The following is a 24,448-nucleotide window of genomic DNA, read 5'->3' as shown; positions in this document are numbered from 1 at the left end:
CCCTGATGCCCAGACCACCTGGATGCTTACAAGTGGGTTTGCAACTTCATGCATGGCTTTGTTTACTCTGGTTCACCTTATCCTAAGCGGGTAGCCCTTTAGGGTCCTAACTAAACCTGGGGGATGATCAGAGTTTTCATCTCTGGAGGGCCTTAAGCTTTTTTTTTTTTTTTTAAGATTTTATTTATTTGCCAGAGATAGAGAGAGAGAGTACACACAAGCAGGCAGAGAGGCAGGCAAAGGCAGCGGGAGAAGCAGGCTCCCTGCTGAGCAAGGAGCCCGATGCGGGACTTGATCCGAGAACCTTGGAATCATGACCTGAGCCAAAGGCAGCGGCTTAACCAACTGAGCCACCCAGGTGTCCCGGGCCTTAAGCTTTGACATCTTCCCTCTAACCCTGTGAGAACTCAAAAATCATAACTATAATTTTCAGTGCATTTTCCAGGACAGAGTTAGACCATGTGATCTAGGCAGGCTCTTGGGCTGAGAACTCCCAGAGATTTCTTCCTCCTCCTGTCACAGTCCCCCCACTCTTCCTCCCCAGGGGGTTCAGTTCGGGTGGAAACAGCATTACCCATAAACTCCACGTTGCCTAGGTGGAGGATGGCTGCCAGCAACTTGCTGAGGTCCCAGTTCTCAGAGTCTGAGAACATGAGGATCTTCATGGCAGAACGGACGTGGGCGTAGTCCTTGGCGTCATCGAGGCCCTCACAGGAGGTACAGTTTCCCTGCAAGACCCGGCACTTCAGCATTCTGGCCACCCCCGACCCCACCTCCTCCATCGTAGGGCTAGCAGGGCAGAGACATGTCAGGGACTCAGCCAAGGGTGCCTAATAACTTCATAGGCTCCAGGTAGACTCTGAGAGGCCTCCTGGAGGCTCCAGCTCCAAAAAATACACGAAAGTACTTCCACAGGTGGAATCATGCTGACATAGCCACAGTATACCTGGGCTTTGCAGCCGGCACTGGCATCATTCAGCTTCTCTCGGCCTCCATTTGTCACCCATCCCCAGTAATGCCTGCCTTACCCTCTCCGTGAGTTCTTTTTTCATGAGCACCCTCCAAGGCTCCTGGGAGCCAGGCCCTGTGCTACTTGCTGGGAATTCCATACACGGAGAGACCTGACCCTGCTTGGGGTGCTGTGCATCCAAGAAGGGAGGCAGGAAGCAAAGGATGGTGTCATATGCTCTGACAGGTGCTGAGACCAAAGGTGGCCAGGACCAGCCCTACTGGGAAGTGGGGAAAAGCTTCATGGAGGTGACACCTGAACTGGCTCCACAGCAGCACAGGGAGAGGGTGATCTAGGCAATGGACAGCTGGAGCTGGGCTGTGAGGTGGAGATATGCATAGGGCTTGCGAGGAAGCTGGTGTTACAGTGGAAGCAGAGAGGCGGAGGGATGATGGGATCTGGAGGCACTTCAAAATCATGCCACAGAGCCACAGGGAGCTCCTGCAAACTGTACTCCAAGGCATGACCTATCAGACTTGAGCTGTGGAAGGCCGGCCGAATGGGTGCTGGGTTAGGAGTCAAGTTTGATGACAGGGAGGATGCAGGAGGAAACTACCACCATGATCTGGGCAAGAAACGAGGAAGGCCTCCATTCGGGGTAGGCAGGAGAGATTCCATCCCCTTTTCCACAACCTTGAGCTGGATGGTCTCTCGCATCACACTGTTCCAGGCATGGGTATGCAGCCCAGAGGAAGAGCAAGGTCCCTGCTTTGCTAGAGCTCAAGTTGTACAGGCACCTACAAGGATGGGCAACTAGAATGAAACCGAGGAAAAAGAAGCATGGCTAAGACTCTCCATCACCTACTGGAACGTCTGTCTGCTGCAACCAGAGAAAGCTGAGGTTTGTCGGGAGGGATTCTGCGTTCAGAAGAAAATAAGGAAGCACATGGACAAGGGTAAGTCTCTTAAAGTTATACGAACAGAAGGGTGGAGTGGAAGACGGAAAAGGGGAACCCTCAATTCCTGCCTCAGGGCTTTTCTGGGGCAGTAACCCACAGCTGCAGCAGGAACCAGCCTTCCTCTCCTTTCTCCTTTTGCTATTGAGAGATGCAGCGTGGGAGCAGGTGGAGGATGAGGAGGCCGGTGCAGCGCCGCGAGCTGGAGGGAGGAGGCGGCACCGGAAGGGTAAGGGCGGGGGGCGGAGCGAGGCAGTGAGGGGCAGACAAGGCGGGACGAGGAAGGCGGGGGCGGGGCGAAGAGAGGTGGACGGGAGGGAGACGGGGTGGGGCGGGGAGAGGTGGAGCTGAAAGAGGAAGGGCGGGGAGGACAGGGGCGGGGCGGCGAGGGCCTCACCATGGTAAGGTAGTGGTACTCGGAGGGCGTCCCCAGGCTCAGCAGCTGCTTCTCCTCTGCGCTCATACCCATGAGCATGGAGTAGAAGATGTGGTAGTTCCGCTCCTCTGGGGCCTGGTGGGAAGGTGTTCCAGAAAGCCTGGTAAACACTCCCCTAAGGCTGCCAGGCTTCAGAAATGCCTCCCGCCTCCAGCCTTGTCCCAGCTTCTGCTCCAGGGTCTGTCAACCAGATGTGGCTCTGGCATTGACCCAACGGTCCTTCGGTTCTGTCGATGTCCTCATTCTGGTCCTCCAAGGCCAGCTTATGCCCACAGCCCTGTGCTATAGGCCATCCACCATGAGCAGCAAACACATGGCGCCCAGGATTTTCCCTGCAGCTCCACTGCTCTTCCCAACTCTGAGGACATCTTGCCTAAAGTTGTAAGCTGGGAGTGAAGCCAGGATCCATTTCCTTAGCTGGTGACTGGCCTGGGCTTAAAATTAATTCTGGTAAAGGTGGGTAGTAAGCACCAAATGATGTAAAACATGATATGGATGGAAAATCCAAAACAGAAAATGCTATCATTTCTTTTTCTTGAATACTGGGAAAGGACCATCATTATCCCATTCTAGGGGTCCTTGGCCCATCTCAGGGTAAGGCCAGAGTTCAGTGGCAGCAAACTAAGACCAATGAAGGTGTGGGGGAGGTCCTTGGGGAGGCATGAGAGTGATGGAAGGGAACCTCTGTTGGAAGCCTTCTCATTCCCTGACTCCTGGTCCTGGGGTGGGTGGAGGTTTCCCCAGGACCAGTGCAGCAGAAGGAGGCCTTACCTGCCGGCAGACCCGGGACTTCTCCAGGAGAAATTGCTCAATGCGTGCACCCTTGATCACTCCACTGGAGTTGAAGTGGATGTCAATATACTTCCCAAAGCGGCTTGAGTTATCATTTCGGATTGTCTTGGCATTTCCGAAGGCTGAGGGTCAGAGGGTGATGCCCATGATGGAAGCAGAGAGGAGAGAATTTACTTTAAGTGGGATCATCTGGGAAGGCTTCTGAGAGGAGGTGGCTGAGCCCAGAGTTGAAGGATGGGTAGCATTGCACTAGAAAATGGTGGCAGCCAAGAGTATGCTGAGAGGAAAACAAAGTACAAGTAAAGGCATAGATGCCAGTAAGCATGGGGTATATTTGCAGAGGGGCAAGTTTGGTTGGAGCATAAAATGCAGGAGGAAAGCAGTGGAAGATACATAGAACTAGTTAATAGCACAGCACCTTGAATGCCAGGCTAAGAAGTTTGGAATTAGTCTGTGGGTGATGGGGGAGTCAGGAAAGCTTCTGAGGGAGTGTGGGAACAGATTTGTATTTTAGAAAGGTTGCTTAGGCTGAAGCGGGGGCTGGGTTGGATAGGGGAAGCTTACAGGGAGAGTAGCAACAGCTGGCAGGGACCAGGCTCAGAGGAGGAGGTCAGACAAGAAGAATCTTGGATTGCAGCATGATCCAAAGTGCATTTCATAGAGCTGTTTCTGCAAGCTTCTCTGATCCGACCCACAATAAGAAAGATCCTTTGCGTTGTGTCTTAGTGCACACCCTCCCCACCTGTACACATTAATAAAAGGAAATATTCAGTACTGGTTCTGACCAAGAGCAATGCCCTGGGGTGTTTTCTATTCTATGCAATTTAATTTGTCCTAAAAGACTGATTTCATGACCCTTTGGTGGGTTGGGATGCAGGTTGACAATACCACCATACAACATACCGCATACATAGTCCTATGAGAAAAGGAAAAGGGTTCTTTGGTCTCTGCCTTGAGGAATCTCAACAGACAGCAGAGGCTCCTACAGAGGCTACCTATGCTTGGGAAACCTACTTCACGTTGTTGAACCCAGTGGCAGATCTCTCGTCAAGAAAGAGTCTGAGGTAGGTTCCTTTTGGTAGAAATTGGCAACGTGATTCTAAAATGTATATGAGAAGGTAAAACACCTACAATGGCCAAGTTTGAAAAGGAAAAGCAAAATTGGAGGTTGTGGGCTGCCTGACTGAAAAACTGACTAAGCTATGGAACTAAGCTACAGAAATCAAGACAGTGTGGCACTGGCAAAAGGGTAAGAGAGAAACAGAATGGAATAGAGAATCCAGAAACGGACCCACACATATATGGTCAACTGATTTTAGACAAAGGTGAAAAGGCCACTTAATGGAGAAAGAATAGTCTTTTTGACAATAGGGGATGAAATTATTATGAAAGAAAAGAAGAAAAGAAAGGGAAGGAAAAAAAATTGGAAAAAAAGCAGAAACTCGACTTACACCTTGTACCATAAAAAAGAAAAAAAAAAAAACCCAACAACACAAAATAGATCATGAACCTAAATGTAAAAGCTAAAACTGTATCACATCTAGAAGAAAACATGAAATCTCTGGATTAGGCAAAGATTTCTTTCTTTTTCTTTTTCTTTCTTTTTTTTTTTTTTGTGGGGGGGAGAGGGCAAAGAGTAAGGGGAGAATTTAGCAGAGCTGGACACAGGGCTCGATCTCATGACCCTGAGATCATGACCTGAGTCAAAATCAAGAGTAAAACACTTAACCAAGTGAACCACCCAGGTGCCACAAAGATTTCTTAAATATGACCCCAAAAGCGTGATTGATAAGAGAAACAAAGATAAGTTGAACTATATGGAAATAAAAAACTTCTGGTCTATAAAAGACACTGTTAGAAGAATGAAGGGGCAAACTACAGACTGGGATAAAATATTTGCAAAACACATCTTATAAGAGGCTTGTATCCAGAAGATATAAAGAACTCATAAGTCATTAATAAGGAAACAACTCAATTTAAAAATGGGTAGGGGCGCCTGGGTGGCTCAGTGGGTTGAGCCGCTGCCTTCGGCTCAGGTCATGATCTCAGGGTCCTGGGATCGAGTCCCATGTCGGGCTCTCTGCTCGGCGGGGAGCCTGCTTCCCTTCCTCTCTCTTTCTGCCTGCCTCGCTGCCTACTTGTGATATCTTTCTCTCTCTCTCTGTCAAATAAATAAATCTTAAAAAAAAAAATAAAAAATAAAAAAATAAAAATGGGTAAAAGGTCTGAATAGATAAAGAGAAGATACAGAGATAGGAAATAAGCTCATGAAAGATGCCATTAGCCATTAAGGAAATTTGAATTAAAATTATAGTGAGACACCAGTCGGTGCCTACTGGAGTAGCAAGCAACCACCGTCACAGGCCCACATGCTGGTGACAATGTGGAACAACCAGGACTCTCGTATTTTGCTGCTGGGAGTGCAAGATGGTACAGCCACTTCAATAGACACTCTGGCAGTTTGTGACAAAGGTAAATGGCTCACCATCTGACCCAACAGTTTCACACCTACGTGTTTATTCAGAAGAACAACGTATGTTCACACCATAACCTGTATGCAACTGTCTGTAAAGCTTCATTCATAATCACTAAAACCTATAAACAACCTGGGTGCCCTTCAGCTATTATTGATGCACAAAACAACATGAAAAATCCCAGGTGCATTATGCTAACAAAAGTAGCCAGACCCAAAAGAGGACAAACCATATGATTTCATTTATATAACCTCTGGAAAAGATAAAACTACAAGTGACCCTTGAACAATGGGGGGGGTAGGGATGCTAACTCCTCATATAGTCTAAAATCTGTATATAACTTTTGACTTCCCAGAACTTAACTACCAATAGACTACCGTTGACCAGAAGCCTTACTGTTAACACAGCCAATTCACACATTTTGTATGTTATATGTATCATATACTGTATTCTCACAATAAAGTAAGCTAGAGAAAAGAAAATATTATTAATAAAATCACAAGGAAGAGAGAAAATGTATTTATAATACTGTGTCCACATGTAAGTGGACCTGCACAATTCAAACCCTCATTGTTCAGGGGTTGGCTGTATTAGGGAAAAGAAAGACAAATTGGTGGTTGCCAAAGGTTGGGGTTGGGAAGAGAGTTGACTACAAAGAGGCATGATGGAAGTTTGGGGGTGATAGAACACTCCATACATGACTAAGATGGACTAAAACTATGACCATGAGTTTGTCAAAATTCATACTGTACATTGAAAAATGTGAACTTTCACTGTACATAAAACAAACCTGTGTTATAAAGAAACAGAGAAAATGCATTGACAGTGGCTGGTCACTGGGGAATCCAAGTCACTCATTTCTGGTCTGCCCCCATCAGAGACTGAGAGAGGAGGCTTAGGGCCTGCCATTGCACCCAGTGCAGGCCTCCTCTAATGGGCACTTTGCTCTGAGCTCCCCCTCAGACCCTGGCAGATCTGCACACAGCTTGAAACCTCATCCTGCCCATTCCACTCTCCCCTTTCCTGTGTGTCCCACAGGTATCCTAGTCAGGATGCTTTTCCTGCCTGTTCCTGCTACTTCCCCCTTGGTGTCGCTCAAGGGTACCCCTCAGCCAACCTCTTGCAGTCTTAACACCAGCTTCACAATGGCCCCGCAGGTGACCCAAGTGGACACACCCAGCATTTCCCAAACCAGCTTCATCTCAGAGTCCTTATTTAAAAGGAATACTTGTTTTGATCCTATGGAAAACACACTTAGTGAAAGCTTGTGATTCCCGGGTGCCCCCACACTACCATTCGCCACGTGCTCATTTTTCCTGTCCTGAGGGATCCTGTGAAGTCACAGCAAGGGTACTATCCTGTCCCTCCCCATGGGCACCTCCTGGCAGGAAGTGCCAGGAAGCCCGCAGGGCTGGGGAGGAAAGCCCGTCCTAAGGGTGACCACTCACCTTCCAGGATGGGATTGGCCTCCAGGACCTGCTGCTCAATCCATGAATGCTGGCCGCTGACGGTGGCCAGGAACTGCAGGATGAGCTTGGTGGTCTCTGTCTTCCCTGCCCCAGACTCACCACTGCAAAGAGGGCACTCAAGATGTCAGTCAATAAAGCAGCCATTTCTTCAATACCCTCAACTCTGCAAATCCACCACAGGCCCACTTTCAGGTCTGGACAGGGATACCCCCTCCCTGTGCCACATTTCCCCTGTGGGTCTCAGCTGTCTACTTTGTATCAGTTATTGGTGTGTTCATCTTTTCTGCCCTGCCTTGGATGCGAGATCCTGGAGCATGGTTGTATCTGGTTTATTCCAGTGTCACGGGCTCAGTGCTCAGTAACAACAGATGAATGAACAGGACCAGATGATGCAATATTTTGATGTAACATCCTCTCTGTGAGCTGGCCAGAGGAGAGACTGCATCTTTCACAATTACCCCGCCTTTAGCCTCCACAAAGCTTTGTGCTCATTAAAACATTTTTTATTGATCATTACAATTGCAGGTATCAGGGGCACCTGGCTGGCTCTGTTGGTGGAGCGTGCCACTCAGGGTATAGGTTTGAGCCCCACGTTGGGTGTAGAGATTATGTTAAAAAAAAGTCTTAAAAACAACCAACAGCTGTGGAAAATCAGAAGTAACACAAAGGGGGAGATTTGTTATGTTCCCTTGGGTCAGAGAACATTATGCAACCATTAGAACGAAACCTATACAGAGCCTTCAATGAGGTGGACAATGTTTATTAGGTACATAAAGTGACAAAAGTCCCTACTATTTAGTATAATTTTAACTAAGTGGATAGGGGAATCCTTTTCTTCCCAAAGTATCTAGAAATTTTTTTCTGAGAATATTTTCCTGAAATTTTGTAAAATTTTCATAGTGGAGCTATATTAATTTCATAATGGTAATATATAAAAACTAGTTTTTTAAAAGTTTCTTAGGGAGTTTAACAAAATTAAAAATATACTTGTGTCTGGCATATTGCACACACTCAGGTTTGTAGTGATTACTATTACTATTACTATTATTGAGGTTTGCATGTCACTTCTGGGTAAATTATTTTTCATTATGGAAAATGTCAAACATTACAAATGGAGACTCAGTAGTGTCTTGCTAATAAAAGCAATTCTTTAAAAATAAATAAATAAATAAAATAAAAGCAATTCTTGTCACCTGGTTGGGAATGCAGAGTCCTAGGACCACCCAGCTCTGCTCAGTCAGAATATGCATTTTCATAAGATCCCCAGGAGATTTCTGCACCTTACAGTTTGCATTACGAACTCCCACAGTCCCATCCCAGCTTCGACTGCTGGCCCATTTTGTTTCCCATCTTGTGCTATTTTGAAGCAAATCCAGAACAAATATTGTTTCATCTGAAAGTATTCTTTGAAAGAAAAGTTTTGATCAAATATGTTCACAATTACTATGCCAGCCAAGACAACCCAGTCAACAAAACTCTGCCACCTACCATGAACATGAATTCCCCAAACAACCCTCCAAGGTAGAGACAGGATATGCGGGCAGAGCAGGGGTAACTTGCTTGTGGCCTTTTTTTTTTTTTTTAAATTTATTTATTTGACACAGAGAGACAGCCAGAGAGGGAACACAAGCAGGGGGAGTGGGAGAGGGAGAAGCAGGCTTCCCGCTGAGCAGGGAGCCTGATGCAGGGCTCCATCCCAGCACCCTGGGATCACGACCTGAGCCGAAGACAGACGCTTAGTGACTGAGCCACCCAGGCACCCAACTTGTGGCCTTTCTTATGGCCTTGAGGGAGGCAAGGGCAGAAAGAGAAGGCAGTTTGACTCAGAATGATCTTCTGCTCATGCAAAAAGCCACAGATCAGGGTGCTCTGCCCTCTTCTTGAGGCACTGATGTCATGGAGGTGAAAGCTGGCCCAGTGAACTTCCAGGCCAGCCTAGGGGCCAGCTCTGCTCAGGAGGCCTCCTGTGGTGAGGCTGGTCCTCCCAGTCCTGGGAGGCATGGGAGTGGGAACACATGGAGTAGGCAGGGAGAGCCTGGGAGGAAGATAGAGCATCAGCCCTCCTTGGCACATTATTCTGTTCACTTCCTGAGAAGTCACCCCAGGACACCTCTCTGTCTTCTTTCCAGTGCCCTGCGTGTGTCTCTGGGAAAGGATCTCAGCCTCCCTGGTGCTAAATACCCCCTCCTGCTCCAACAGTGGAAAAGGAATACGAATATCTACTTCAGAGGGTTGCTGAGAACAGTGATCATCAATGCTACAGGACTTCATTTTGGTCTCTGTGCCAACATCACATTCAAAGAGGCCATGCTTCATCTGCCCTCCACCTAGAGCAGTAGCCCCATCACCGTCTTTTCTCTTTCCCTATAGTGCTTTTCTTCAAAGCTTTCATTACCTGCCTTTAAAAATTGGCTTATTTATTGGCTGTGTGTCTCCCCTTTTAGAATGTAAGCTCCATAAGGCAGGAATTTTAGTCCCTTTCATTTGCTGCTGACTCCACACAGTAGTACAATGTGGGGCATACAACTGGAGCACAGTGAAGTCTTGAATGAATGAATGAATGAATGAAGTCTCCTATATCTCCAAGCAATGTGCCCTGTAGGCAAATTCTCCCTCCTCCTTCCTTTCTCTTTCTCCCTCCCTTCCTTCCACACCAGGAGGGCCTGTGCAGGAAGCAGGGAGGCCAGGCCAAGCAGAGGGTCTTTGAAGCAGGGTCAGGACCTGGATTGGGAGACATATCCCTCCTGAGCCTCAGCAACTTGGGAGCTGACCACTGGAGCTGTTGCTACTGTCCTCATCTGAGGCGTGCCCAGAGATTTTTTTTTTTTTGAGTGAGACCTCATTTCTTTGACCTTTGAGCCCCCAAGCCTCTGTCCCATTAAATGTGCCCATCACATTTTTTCTTCCTTGTCTCAGGAAATATTCACTGAAAGCTGGGCAATCAGGCTCTGTTCATACAGTGGAAGAACAGGTTCTGCAGGATGGAAGACTTGGAGGGACTGGTCAGGGTGGAGAGGAAGTAGGGGCCAGGTGCAGGTGACCTAGGGTGTTTGCAGTTGAATGGGAGCCCCTAAATCAAATGGGCTTTGTAGGCATGCTGGATGGGAGGGGTTTAGGGAGAGGAGGGGCCCCGTGCTTTACTGGACGGTCAGAGATCCCCACCAGGAATTCTGGGAGCCCTCAGCCCCACCTGATGATGCAGCACTGGTCTCTTTTGTTCCTCTTCAGGTTGAAGTAGCAGTTGTTGGCAATGGCAAAGACGTGTGGCGGGAGTTCGCCCATGTGGTGGCTGTAATAGAGCTGCACCTGCTCCAGGGTGTAGAGGGGCAGCACCTGGAATGGGTTCACGGCTACCAGGATGGAGCCTGTGTAGGTCTGGGGAAGGGAGCAGATGGTTAGTGCCCTCTGCTCTGAAGGCCAACACTGCCCGGTCCTGACCTTGGCCTTGGGTCCCACCACTGAGGTTTACCAGGCCTGACGGAGTCTAGCAGAGAAGTGGGGTCTGATTCTGGGCCAGGGGGACAAGATATGCAGCTGCTCAGATCCCCCCTTCGGGAAGACAGGGGCGTTCACTATGAATGGAGCTGGGGGGGGGCTGCGAATGCTTTTACAGAAAGATTAAGTGCAGTACTCTATGTTAAATGTTCAGCGTTCTGTCCGGTATTTAGAATAATAAAATGCTCAATAAAAATTGGCTGAATTTATGACATGAGTTTTCACCTGCCTCCCACAGGGGCCTCCTCTGTGGGGTTGGCCAGCAATGGTAGCCTCCACTGATCCCTCCTAGGATCCCCCCCACCCCGACCCCTGGTCAGGACCACCTGCTCACCCAGAGCCCCCAGGATCTCTGACTGTCCCTCTGGGAGTGGGACAGGGATAGCCACATCATCAAGTCACCTGATTACCCACTCCTAGCTTTCATTTTAGGAACAGAGAGTTCAATCTCTCTGACTCCAAGGACTGTGACAACCAGATAAAAGAATGCAAGCATAAGCTCTTTGGAAAGGATAAAGGATAAGCTCATTTTAGCTTATTGGCGTTATCAGTTCCAGGAGCTCTGACTCACATTCAGCTGGAGTGGACTCAGCATGCTCTGTCCCCTCTCTCCTGCAGGGCCTCCTCAGTCTCAGTCTAAAGGACCCCTTTATTTGGGGTCCACTGCTCATTCTCCCACTCCTCTTAGCATTCTAGAAAGTCTCCTCAGAGCCATCCCAGCCCCCTCTCACCAGGAGAGGGCCAGGCAGTGACTTCCTAGGCCATATCCTATTAGGGCAGGGCTGGTGTCAGTTCTGAATGTTGGCTCTACTGGGAAAATCTGCATTGGAACAAGGATACACGGCTTAGGGCTGGGGTGAGCCTCCCATCCACTGCCAGGCTTTGGGAGAAGGATCCACATCTACCCACATGGCTCTCCTGGCCATCCCAGGACTCGTTTCATAGGGGACAGAGGTCTTCTGCATGGTGACTCTGTCTCTGCCACATGCGTAGGAAGTGTCCAGGCAGACGATGTCTAATCCCATGGCCTCTGGTCCATTTGGCCATCAGAGCAGGCCTTCCACTGAGCCACAGCACTAACTGAGCACCTACTGTGTACCAGGCACTGTGCTGGCATGCTACATGTCAGTTTTCCAAGACCTCAAAGGTGGTCTTTGAGGTAGTATCACCCTACTTGTTTTGGATTGGGGAGCAGAGATGGAGAAGCATTAAATTCCTTGACCTCAGGCAGTGAGGGCACAGGGAGTGGGGACTGAACCACGTATGCCTGGCTCCAAACCCACAGTTCTTGGGTTTTTTTTGTTGTTGTTGTTTTTGTTTTTGTTTTTTACACAGCCAAGAGGTCAGTGCCTATGGACTGAGTCCCCTGGGTAGGAGGTGGAATTGGGGGACTCACGTAGATCTTGTGCTGCTGATAGCGGATCAGGAGGTTGTGCACCATGCCTGCCTCATTCAGGTCCCCCAGGCGGATCATGTCATCCACACCTTGCACAGAGATGGGGTGCATGGGGCTGAGGGTGTCAAGGTCCTCTGCTCGGATCCAGTGTTCCTGGAACAAAGGACACAGACTCCCCTGAGGCGCAGCCAACCCACAGCTCCTCTTCTCCAAGTTCCCAGCAGATCTGCTGACCTGGTGGCTTCACTAGTCTCTGGCTGAGGTCCAGGGAAACCTAAGGCAGGATCAGGGTAGATTGTAGTCGGAGAAAGAATGTGTGTAAAGTCAGAAGTTAATGTGTAGCTGGTACTAATTTCAGACCAGGGTCAGAGGAGCTGACTTCAGAAGTCAGATTTCACTGTGATTAGGATCAGGAACAGTTTGCAGCTGGGGGCCTCACAGATTGTTGGAATGAATAAGATCATGCAAGTAAAAGTGCTTTTTAAACTATAAAAGATAGAAATTTTACAAATAGAAAATATTATTGTTCATCTTTTACTATCTCCCCTAATATGGAGCTCACAGATCACAGATTAGAATCTTCTCCCTGAAGGCCAAGTTTCCACATGCCCCGTGCTGTAGCACCTCAGCAAAGAGGTCCCCTCAATGAGACTGAAGGGACCAGCTGGACCCCTCACCCTGCATGGCCTTCCCCAGGGCACCATGCTTGGCCAAGCTTGCTCCCCCAACCCCCAATTGGCTGAGCTGCAACCCTGCAGGTCACCCGAGCTTCCCACTTTTCTCTCACTTGGGCTATTTTGTTCAGGATAAACTGAATCTCATCCCCTTCCTCCTCACATTGGGGGCCCTCTTCTCCATGTTCCTTTCTCAAATACCTTTCTATCTCTCTTTTTTATCCTTCCAGCTCACCCTTCTTTACTTTGCAAACCAGCTTTCTGCTGCCTTCTCCTCTCTGCCACAGCCCCTTCCCCACTTCACTCCTTCCTGCTCCCCTAATTGGCCTAAATTTTCAACTATCAACTTGCTCCCTGCTGTTTGACTATAGAAACACTCCCCAAGACAGACATGTGATGTTTACCATGACAGGACCCCACTGTGGTCTCTTCTGCCAGGTAGGTTCCCCCCACTTGGGCTCTGGAAACCCTAATGTTGGAGAGCAGCACCAGAAGAGGAGAGCGGCTCAGGGCCCTGGACGGCTGGGGATGTGAGGGTGGGCCCTGAGCTCCTGGACAGCTTGGTCACACTGACCTTGCCCTCATCATCTTCAAGCAAGATCTTGCCAGGCTTTGTTTCTTTGACAATGCACCCGATGGCCACGCTGCTCTTATTGGCAGAAAGTGGGTTCAGCCACACATGGTCACCCTGGAGAGCAGAGAGAAGACAGTGGTCAGATACTTGTCCCTCATTCTCCTTCCTGCTGAAGGCATACACTCTCCAGGGGGCTGTCCCTTCCAACCAGGAACCCCCAAGGTGGCTGGGGTGCACTCTCCTGCCCCTTCCTTCTGCTCCTCCTCCTCTTTCCCTCTCCTTCTTCTCCCTTCCCTGCCCTCGCTTGTCAGGATGGTAGTGGGAGGTGGGAGGTAGCTGAGGAAGATTCCCTGGCCTAGCTTGGTTCTAGGAAACAGACAGGCCATATTTGCAGGAAAAAAGTTGCACTGTGAGGTGGAAAAAGTCTTTGCCCTATGAATAGCCCTATACCACCCAAACCCTTTAGGTGGAGAGAAGCAAAGACTAAACCCTCACTAGGTTTCTGCTAGCCTGTGGCATTGCATTGACCCACATGAACTTCCTTCTGACCCGAGAAAGCTCACCCCATTCAAAGAGGAGTAATCTGAAAGGAATCAGTGCAGGTCTACGTACAAAGATACTGAAATCCAAAAGGAGGAAAGGAGAAGGTGAATTATACTCACCAGGGAAAAACCAACCAACCAACCAACCAACCAACCAACAAAACTGTCATAAAACAGTAGAAAGTTGTGACCAAGTATTTCCCCATGGTTTCCAAAATCTTCTTGAAGGGTAGAGCAGGAGAAATATAAAGGATGCCTGGGTGGCTCAGTTGTTTAAGCAACCGCCTTCGACTCAGGTCATAATCCTGGAGTCCTGGAATTAAGTCCCGAATTGGGCTCCCAGCTCCATGGGGAGTCTGCTTCTCCCTCTAACCTTCTCCCCTCTCATGCTTTCTCTCTCACTCTCTCTCTTTCAAATAAATAAATAAAATCTTCAAAAAAAAAAAAAAAGAGTAGAGTGGAGCAAGGGCCCAGAAATTAGATGCTGAGACAACTGAAAAGGATGAGACATGAATTGACAAAGCTGGAGAAAGAAATGGAAGAAAAGAGATAAACATGGACCAGAAACAAAAGCAGAATCAGAAACAGCAGGCAAACAAGCACTGCTGAAAGCACAGGGAAGATCTCTGATGATAGGAGGAGAGAGTGAGCAGAATGACACAGAAATGTTTAAAGCAGGTATTAGGAATAGAAAGATAGATATGGAAGACTGACAAAAATACACATAAGTGCACAAAGAAGGTAACTAGAAATGAAAACCAGGAAGATTAGTTAAAGATATAATTCAAAATAACTTTCCAGAAATTAAGGAAGCCTTGCATCTGTGGATTGAAATCACACTGGGTCCCAGGAAATAATGACAAAGAAAAATCAACTCTAGAACATAGACTTAGTAAAGGTTATTGAACTAAAAAATTTAAAAAAAATTTTTTTTGGGGGGGTGTAGGCAGACAAAAAGACTAAGTTCACTTATAAGGAGAAAATTCAGGACAAAGTCAAATCCTGTACGAGGGCTGAACCACTCCTACAAAGAACTCAAGAAAAGAACAACCCACCTATTAGGATGACCACTATCAAAACAGCAGAAAACAACAAGTGTTAGGGAGGATGCAGAACAATGGAACTGTTATATGTTATTGGTAGGATTGTAAACCGGTGTAGCCACTGGGGAAAACAATAGAGTTTCCTCAAAAAATTAAAACTCTAACTACCTTATGACCCAGCAATCCCACTTCTGAGTATATATCCAAAGAAATTCAAAGAAAGATCTTGAAGACATATTTGTAGTCCCATGGACTGCAGCATTATTCACAAAAGCCACATGTGAAAGTAACCCAAGGGTCTATTGATAGATGAGCAAATAAACAAAATGTGATATATACATACAATGGAATATCGTGCAGCCTTAAAAAGGAAAGAAATCCTGCTGTATGGTACAATGTGGATAGAGCTCTAGAACATTAAGCTAAATGAGATAAGCCAGTCACGAAAGGACAAATGCTGCATTATTCTTCATAAGTATCTTAAGTAGTTAAAATCATAGAAACAGAAAGTAGAAACATGGTTGCCAAAGGCTGGAGGAGAAGGGAGGGAAAACAGAGTTTAATAAGCACTGAATTGAACTTTGCAAGATAAAAACTTTTCAGATCTGTTGCACAAGAATGTGAATATACTTAATACTGAACTATATGCTTAAAAATTGTTAACATGGTAAATTTAATGTTATGTGTTTTTTGCCAGAAAGAAAAAAAAAATCAAAAAATTTTTTTACCCAGCCAAATTGTCATTCCAGTATAAAGGTAACAAACATTTTTGAAGATGCAGTATTATTCCCATAAGCTTTCTGGGAAAAAAATTGGGGAAAAAACTTCAGCTGATAGTACAAGAAATGAAAATAGATACACACCAACACATATGATCATGAAGTTTCAAAATACTTGAGACAAAGAAAATCACAATCGTTTTCAGAAAGAAAAAATAAGCTTTATACAAAGGCTCAAAAGTTAAAATGGTATCCAATTTCTCAACAGCAATGCTGGAAGCCAGAAAACAACGTGGAGTAAACATCTTCACAATTCTCAGGGAAAATTCTATCTAGTATGGAATCCTATGCCAGCTGACATTCACACTTGACTAAACATAATTTAGACATGCAAGTTGTTAAAAAAACATTTACCTCCTATGTACCCTTTCTCAGAGAGGTATTACAGGATCTGTTAGATCAAAATGACAGTATAAACCAAGAGAAAGACCTCAGTTGCAGGCAAAGTGATTTAGTACAAAGGAGAGGTGAAAAGCATATTCAAGCATCATCCCACGATGATGTCAAGATGTATGCCTCAGAAATAGAAGATACAGTTGATCTATCACAAGTCAGAAACTCTGGGAGAGATTTCCTTCTGAGGATGAGACCGGCTGAACTCCATATGAATCAGAACATTTTGAGAGTAGACTGACAGATGTTGGAGAAAGCTGGGGTTAAAGGCATAATAAATACACAAAAAAACTGAACAGGTGGAAAAAAGACAATGATAAAATCTAGCAAAGGAAAGTATAGTGCTAGGGGTACACCACAGGCTCAACTGGGAGTAGCATTTACTTAGATATAAAAAGTAAACTGTGTATGCATTTCCGATCGAAGCTAGGTTTAACAATTTGGGGAGGACAAAGACACTGGTAGTGTACATGTGAGTGCCAGGATGAGGGCAGGCTCAAGGAGCTAAGGTCTTCTTTCATGGTGGGAAGTCAATAACAGATGATGCCTTAAATAAAAAACTCAAGTAGCACAGCGGGCATGTTCTTTCCAAACACAGAGGGAAATATCAAAGAACCAACTAGAAGGTCCGATAGCAGTCACCTCTGAGGAAGAGGAAGTGGGGGACTGATTCTTTAAATGGTATGTCTATATGACTTTATAAAAATTAAAACTAAATTAAAGCAAGGAACAGTTGCTGTAGGATACAGAAAACCAGCATGAGCAACATACAGAGCTAAAGTGAACTAAGCAAATCACACCAGAGCCCTCAGAGTCCCAGGAGAAGCTTTCTTACAATGAGGATGGAATTGCAGTATGCTGCTAAAACAGCTGGCAGCTCACCGCAGCGAGAAGATTACAAGTCAAAGGTAGAAGATGGACATCTGACAGCAAACTTGACATTAACCAGAGATGAAAAGGAGAGACACCATTTCTGATCCGGACTGGGTGAGGAGGTGTCAGCCCGACGTGGGCTGGAAGAAGATATCAAAGAATGCGATTTCTTTTCCCTCTCTTCAACCAAAGCTCTCCTAGGAAACAAATGAGAAACGAGGTAGCAGAAAACAGCTTCCTTGTGACCTCTGTCAGTAGGGAAACCTGTACAAGAGGGGCCAAATCAGGAAAAGAATGAAGAAGAGAAATAGCAGCAGCTGTTAGCTGCAAAGAAAGTAGGAGCCTCTACTGAGATGTAAGGGAACAGAGGAGTTCCAGGGAGCAGGGAGATCTGCAGGAGTTCTTGGAGTCCTCACGCTCTTCGTGGTGAGAGATACCGGACAGCTAGTGGCCGGAAGAGCTCTTGCTGAAGGTGGGAGTGCCCCAGCCTGAGACCGAAAATACTACAAGGAAGCTCAAAGAGCCAAAACCACAAACAATCTGGTTCCTGGTCCTTCACACTAATGTCTTTAAAGAGGGTGGACTGTTGGCCTACTCATCGAAACAGTCATGGTGCCCTGATACCATGTGCCCACCTGCCACGTCTTTCTCTTCTCATAGTGGAAGAGGCGGGCCTAGAAATGGTCTGCGTCTGCATGCACTTAGATAAATGGAAAGTCATATGGGTCATCGAGGGATCTCAAGCAGCAGGTCTCTGATCTAAGTTCCAGTACAGGCCCATCAGTAGACCCCCCGAAGCCAGTCCCTTCTATGGGGACAGATGGCATGGTTGCTGCTGGTGCCAAAGACCCTGTTTTACCCAGGAATGTCTCCTGGTGCCTCGTCATTGTGCCACCTCCCCATCTGATAAAGCATGGTTGAGGATAAGTTATGATCGATTTACATATCATCAAGCAAACAAATGTTTATGGCTTCCTGCATTGGGACTGAGCCAATCTAACAGAGAGGTGCTTTGAATTTCAAAATATTTCCAGCCAGTCTTGTATATTGAAGGGTCTCCAGCCCCTCTGCCCACAGGTAGGTAAACATAGTCCTTATTTGGAAGGAAGATGGAGTTTTTGTTAATGTGACTGAAGACCATGGTCTGCCCAGGGCCTTAGGGAGGCTCAGAATGTGTGGCAGAATCAGGCTCTGGGTTTTTTCACTTGTCTGTAGGATAGGGGGTAGAGAACTGGTGATCATGGCAAAGAGAAAGGTTATCTGCCTGTTCCTCCTTAAGTCAACTACCTTATGTGTACATGCATTGTGATGAAATCCCCAAAGCCAAAATCAGGGAAAATCTAATGGTTGAAACAATACACTAGCAATGCAAGATCTAATCACCTTCTTCAAAAGACTTCCATTTTTGTTTGAGGTCTCCTCTCTCCCCAGTTCATGGAGTTCTTGGGGAATACCATCCCTTCCACCTCAGAGTGGCAAGTGATCCGGGCCATTCCCCTCATCCTATCCTCTCAGCTGTCAGAAAGGAATGCTGTACACAACGCACAATTTATAAATCCTTAGTGTGTGGTCCAGGCCAGGGCCTCCAATAGTAACTAAATTCAAACCACACATGAAATTGAATATGTTCAAGTGGTCACATTTACATTAAAATGTAAAGAGAAACGGGTGAAATTAATTTTATGAGTGTTGTTATTTAACCCCAAAGATTCAAAATATCATCATTTATATGGGTAAGCAATGTAAAAATTGTTAGTGAGATGTTTTTCATTTTTTTTCATGCTAAGTCCTTGGATCAGGCAGCACATCCCAGTTTGGAGCAGGTACATTTGCAAAACTCTGTACAACTTGGGGCTCATGACACCACTGTATACAGAGCAGATTTAGCCCTGACACTTGCCACCTACTCCTGGTGCTTTCCCAGATGCACCATGGCCTGATTCCCTCTGGGTCTTCGCATGTTCTGTTTCCTTTGCCCAGTCCATTCTCCCCCACTGTACACATTCAGAACATCTAGTGGTCCTAAAGTTTTTTTCAAAGTTTGGGATTATATGTGACTTCCAATGACCCAGTGTAACCCTCACAACAATGGCATCATTATTCTTATCTCAACACAAAGATGGGAGTGGTAGTGTGGGATTTGAACCATGGCTGGTCTGACTCGGAAAGGTAGCCTGAGAGGGCAGGAAGAGGAGGTTGAAGCAGATTGGAGGAAGACTGGGGGAGTGGATGTCAAGTGACAGGGGCAGCAAGTGTGGTCTTTGTATCTCAGAATCTGTAGCTGTATCTCCCCACTCTTGGGAAGGATCATCAGGTCACAAAGGGCACTACCGCTGATGTTCTGAGACGTCTCGGACAGCCCCACGTTCATCTGGCAGATGATAAAACTAAGGTATAGAGAATGGAAAGCTTGGCCAAGGTCACACAGCAAGCAGTTGGCAGAACTTCCCAGAGCAGCAAGTTTGGCATTTTCTTTGAAAAAGGAAACCTGAGCTGCTCCTGGAGAAACCCCCACCTCACTCCTGGCCTGGGTGTACTTCTAAAGTGTGAAAATCAGATTTCTCCAACTCAAATCCCACTTTAATTCTATTAGAAGACTTTACAAACCTGGGGCCAGTTGGCAGGAGGTAGAGGACGTGGGGAGCAGCGGGGAGGGGATCTGCTGCTAATTGCTTTAAAAAAAAATAAAGACTTTTTCCATGATGTAGTTATTCAACATGTTTGGAGTTTCTTAATAGAGATTAAACATTAAAGCCTATTATAGATTGAATTGTGTCCTTCCCAAATTCATCTGTCAAAGCTCTCTCCCCCAATGTAACTGTATTTGGAGACAGGGCCTTTAAGAAGGTAATTAAGGTTAAATGAGGTCGTCAAAGAGGTACAGCTGCAACCTGGTAGGACTGGTGTCTTTATAAGGGGAAGAGACACCAGCACACACTCTCTCCCTTCCTCCTGTGTGTGTGTGTGTGTGTGTGTGTGTGCGCGCGCGCGCGCGCGCGCGCGCACGCAATGAAGGAAGACCATGAGAGAAGGTGCCTGTGTGCAAGCCAGAGAGGTCTCACCAGACACTAACCCTACTGGGACCTTGTTATTGGACTTCTAGTCTCTAAGACTGTGAGGGAATAAATTTCTGTTGTTTAAGCCGCCCAGTCGGTATGTGTTATGGGATTTTGTTATGGTCTAGTTTTGCAGAGCAGACTAAGAGCCCCTTTGAAGTCAGACAGACCTGGGTTCTCATTCCTACTCTCCATTCCAGAGCTACATGGGCGTGGGCAAGTCACTTAACCTCTCTGAGCATCGTTTTCTTCATCTGTTGAACAGGGCAGCGTCAGCGAGCTGTTGTGAAGATGGAATGTAACACAGGTCAGGAGCCTGCATAGGGCCCAGCACAGAGCAGCCCAGATGGATGATACATCAGAAATAAGCACAGTATGGTTCCACACCTTATTCAAGAATCACTAGGACCCACTGAAGGGATCACCAATGAATCAGATTTTCACCCTCTTTCCAAGGAACCTGCCATCTTAGAAGACAGAACAGGCCCACAATTGCAACTGAGAATAATATGCCTCCAGGAGTTACCTTTCTAAACTCTACTTGAAGTTAGTCATGTTCCCAGTGGGAGCCTTGGGACTAGTGCATCCCAGGAGTGTATTCCTTTGTGAAATAAGACTGGCTTTGCCTTACAGCTTGGGCTCCTCATGCTCCAAAATGGTGCCAAATTCTCATGTTTTTGATGACTAAAAGTCCTTGCAATTTGGATTTTGAGACTGTATGTCCTCTCTCCAGTCTAAAACAGCCTGTCTCTTCTCTGGAAAAAAAAAAAAAAAACACAAAACCAATGCTAGCCACACTTCTGTGACTCAGATAGTTGGGAGGCTTGGTTTCAGGAGCCCTTGGTGGCTGGGGGATGCTGCCCCATTCAGTAGTGTAGATCCAACCAGAAGGAAACAATGGCTACTTTCTGGCTTTGTAGGCAGAACATTTGGGGCATCTTCTTACCAAAATGGAATTTCTGCCATCTGGATTTCCCAGGTTTGGGCTGGAATTCAGGGTGGGTTGGGCTACTCCAGCTCCCAAGGTTCACTTGTCGTGCATGCACCACACCAGCTGCCTGGAGGTGCCCTGCATCCCAACCCCAGGGCAGGGCAGGGTCTCAGCATTTGCTTCCTTCCCCCATGGAGTCATCTCTTGGCTATTGCTATGTAGCAGGCACTTGTATGTCTGTTGAGCTGAGGGAAGATGGTGCAGAGCCCGAAGTGGAGATCAGACCCAGTATTTGATTTCCATTCCCTCTGAGTAAGCTCCCTGCAACAGTTGCAATGAGACTACAAAAGACACATCACTTTGTCAAGGCATTTAAGCATGAGATATAAGTGAGGGATTACTGTGCCAGTGTGGTCACCTGCTCAGGCCCAGAGGTTGGCCAAACTCTTTTTCTTTAGGTAATATAATTATATTTCTTTAGGTAATATAATTTCTTTAGGTAATATAATCTTGTTCCTCGTATTCCCTTGTCTCTGATGTTTTCCTTGTGGGCCCTCATTGTTTCTCACTGGGTGACTTGAGTTAGGCTTTAGTAACTCCCCACATAAACCCTAGGTGGAATAGATGCAATTCTTACCAGCCTGAAGGCCGACATCCTGAGGCAGCAGCTCCTCCCAGCCTGCATGCAGATAGAAAGCAGAACGTTAGTCCACATGGCACTGCCTTGGAGCTCCAGGAGAACAGGGGCCATGTGTGTACATAAGAATGTCCCTGAGCACCGGGCATCGGCTCTGGCTCAAGAAGTGACTCTTGACGTCATGGACGAGTAAGTCACAGTCCCATCCAGGTGTGAGAAGATGCTTTCTTGGTTTCTTCTGTCTTATCTCATCTTTATTGGTCATCTATTTTGCACTCAGTACTGGGCTGGACATAGAGAGTGTGAGTGGTTTTGAACAAGCTTCAGACACCGTCCCTGTCCTCCATAAGCAGAAATTTTGTCTGCTCAGACATACGTGAAAACCAATCATCACCCACACACCATGGACACTGCTGAGGTAAGCAGCCAACATAGCTAGAGGCCTGTGATGTACTTTATCCAAACTTCATAGCACCCCCAAAACATAGGTGTTCCCCTATTTCTTACAAGGGACCCCACAGAGGGAAGGTGACCCAGTTAGTTAGGAACTCAGCTGGGAATCCAACCCTGAACTGCTTCCTTTCAAATGGGCCCCTAGGACCCTGCTGCTCCCACACCGTCCTGGGGGACTTTGGGAGCACTCTATTAGGCCTGATTAGCTGCAGCAGACCAGGAAGGGAGACTGGGAGGCCCTGCCTGCTGCTATCCTGACATGGAGAACAAGCACTTCACCATCCTCTGCAGTGAGCAGCATGAGGTGAGCTGGATCTATTTTGTTCATCACTGTTCTCACTGCATCTGGCACATGCCTCCCCCCAGGAAATACTTGTTCAATGAAACTGTGAATGAAGCCCTTGGAGAGGCTTTGACACTGACTTTAAAAGATGAATAAGAACTCAGAGTAGAAGGAAGGGAAGACCTTCCCCAAGGGTGGTGCAACTTTTGCAAAGGCAGAGGGAAAAGTGCAAATGATGTTGGGGTCAGCATGTTTGGGCTGAGCAGAGTAAGACGGGAGGTAAGAGAAAAGTGGTGGTGTAGGCAGCAGGTGAATGTGACAAAGAACCTTTTGCTACTCTGTCCTGGTGGACAAGGAATTTTCTTATTTCAATTTGAATTTAGTGTATGGGCATTTATATATTTAACGATAATCTAAACCTTCCTCATTTGTTGAGTACCTACCGGGCAAAAGGGGAAATCAGATTATAGATTCCTTTTTAAGGTCTGAGCTTACATTTTTCTCTCTAACCCTAGAGGAGCATGGTACCTCCTGTCCTTGTCTTGTCCCCATTCTCCTGGGCTGGGATGTTTGTGGGTAGACAGAGGCTGAGAATCTAGGAAAGGGTCCTTGGGGGCACTGCAGCCCAACCGTCCCACTGATGCTCAGGGCCCTGAGCCGCATGCCCCCTCCCCTGCCCCTCAGGGACTTGGGGAGGTGGTGGGCGGTGGGGGTGGGTGGGGAGGGCAGAGAGTTTGGCTCTGCCATCTACCAGCTGTGTGAGCTGGAGCAGGTCCTGCAAGTGATTTAGCATGCTCCTCCCCGAAAAAGAAACCGAAAAAGAAACCGGCTTGACTTTTTGCAGGGTCTCTGCAGGTCAGAGACACACAGGGAGCACTCACGAAATGTTTGTTTGTGCCTCCAGCCCTTCTCTGGGATTCCCTTCCCTGGGATGCCCTTTCCCCCTTCCCTGGGAAGCACTCCTGAGGCTCTTGAGGGATTTTCGTGCCCAGGCATGAGTCTGCTGACACTTGGGCCACATTTCCACTCCTTTCTCTTGTAGAGGTAGGCCCAGGTGACCATCCACCCCTGGGACACCTGCAGCTAAGGCGGAGACAGCCAGGCACACTTTGGAATCTGTTTATTCCCATTTAGGTGACAGAAACCTTGACATTCCAACAGGTAACAGCTGCCCTCAGGGAGGACTTCCCACTGAGCAGACACTGTTCTAGGAGGAGATGCTGCTATCCCCATTTAATGGGTAGAACAACAGAGGCCAAGAAATAGAAACTTTGCCCAAACTATTCAACTGGTCAGAGGAGAAAGGGGTTCTGTCCAGCTCCAAAATCCATGCACTTTGCCCTACTGGCTCTGCTTTGGGAAAGTTTAGGGGTCTGTATAAAAGTGCAAAGCAACTCTCATCTGAATCCTGGCTTCCAGCAGTTCTCCCAAGAGAGGCTGGTCCATCTCCCAGCCTCACATAACCAGTGAGAGATGGGTGGGAAAGGTGCAGAGGGGCACTGTCCTCTTCTGGCTCCCCACTGCTGCTCTGACTCCTTGCTTCCCCACCCCAGGTAGAAATTTTAGGCTCACCCATGGTCTCTGGCTCTGTCATCCTCTGCCCCCTCACTCATGGCATCTGACCTCCATGTACATTACAGCATCCCCCTCCAAACACCAGGATGTGTCTCCCCCTGTATTCCCCCTGCCACTCCTCTAACTCCTAGACTCCAGTGATGTCCACTCCCCCGCCACTGCCTGGTCTTCCCATGTCCCAGAATTGCTCTGCCTCAGAAACCATGTCACACCCCAGCCTAGCACCATGCCTCCCCCTGCCCCCCACCCCCACCCCGTGAGGAACTATTCCTTTGTTTCATTTTGACTCCTCAGCCCCTTTGTTTCTCCAGGTCTGTCAGCCTACATCCTAGCTTCATTCCCTTCCCAGCCAGCCCGGACAGTGCCCTACCTCTTCTTTGGGAACAAAGCGGTTTTATAATACCCATAAACATAACACAAATATAAAGTACAATAAACTTCATGACATGTGTACCCCTCTGGTCTATCATACTCCTGCTCTCACCTTGCAAAGTCCCAGCCCCGAGCCAAGCACACCAGTGACGTGTCATACCACCTTGAAGACAGGTCAGGGTAGTTTCATGGCCTGCGCCTCTTCTAGGACTCTAGAAATGCCTGAGACCCTCCCAAGGACCCTGGTCAGCTCTTTCTACCAAAAAAAAAAAAAAAAAAAAAAAAAAGCAAACCCA

The 24,448-nt window shown here is 47.2% G+C and overlaps 1 protein-coding gene across 4 annotated transcripts in view; it reads right to left on the bottom strand.

Moving 5' to 3' along the window:
• MYO7B (myosin VIIB) overlaps nt 1-24,448 on the bottom strand; it is a 102,056-nt gene that overhangs the window by 54,897 nt on the left and 22,711 nt on the right. For 2 of the 4 annotated variants that reach the window (XM_044242702.1, XM_044242705.1), the window contains exons 2-9: nt 21,470-21,511; nt 13,216-13,329; nt 11,968-12,120; nt 10,267-10,451; nt 7,056-7,177; nt 3,113-3,255; nt 2,303-2,416; nt 575-728 (exon numbers count right to left, since the gene is read on the bottom strand). In XM_044242702.1, coding sequence (XP_044098637.1) covers nt 575-728; nt 2,303-2,416; nt 3,113-3,255; nt 7,056-7,177; nt 10,267-10,451; nt 11,968-12,120; nt 13,216-13,329; nt 21,470-21,487 — 1,003 coding nt within the window. In that variant the 5' untranslated portion in view covers nt 21,488-21,511. Of the gene's footprint in view, nt 1-574; nt 729-2,302; nt 2,417-3,112; nt 3,256-7,055; nt 7,178-10,266; nt 10,452-11,967; nt 12,121-13,215; nt 13,330-20,427; nt 20,660-21,469; nt 21,512-24,448 lie in introns of those variants that run through there. The other 2 variants (XM_044242704.1, XM_044242703.1) reach the window with 2 other exon arrangements.

The sequence above is a fragment of the Neovison vison genome, chromosome 3 (genome assembly GCF_020171115.1).
Source record: "Neovison vison isolate M4711 chromosome 3, ASM_NN_V1, whole genome shotgun sequence".
In the NCBI taxonomy this organism is placed as follows: domain Eukaryota; kingdom Metazoa; phylum Chordata; class Mammalia; order Carnivora; family Mustelidae; genus Neogale; species Neogale vison.
This window is presented reverse-complemented; position numbering and strand designations above follow the sequence as displayed.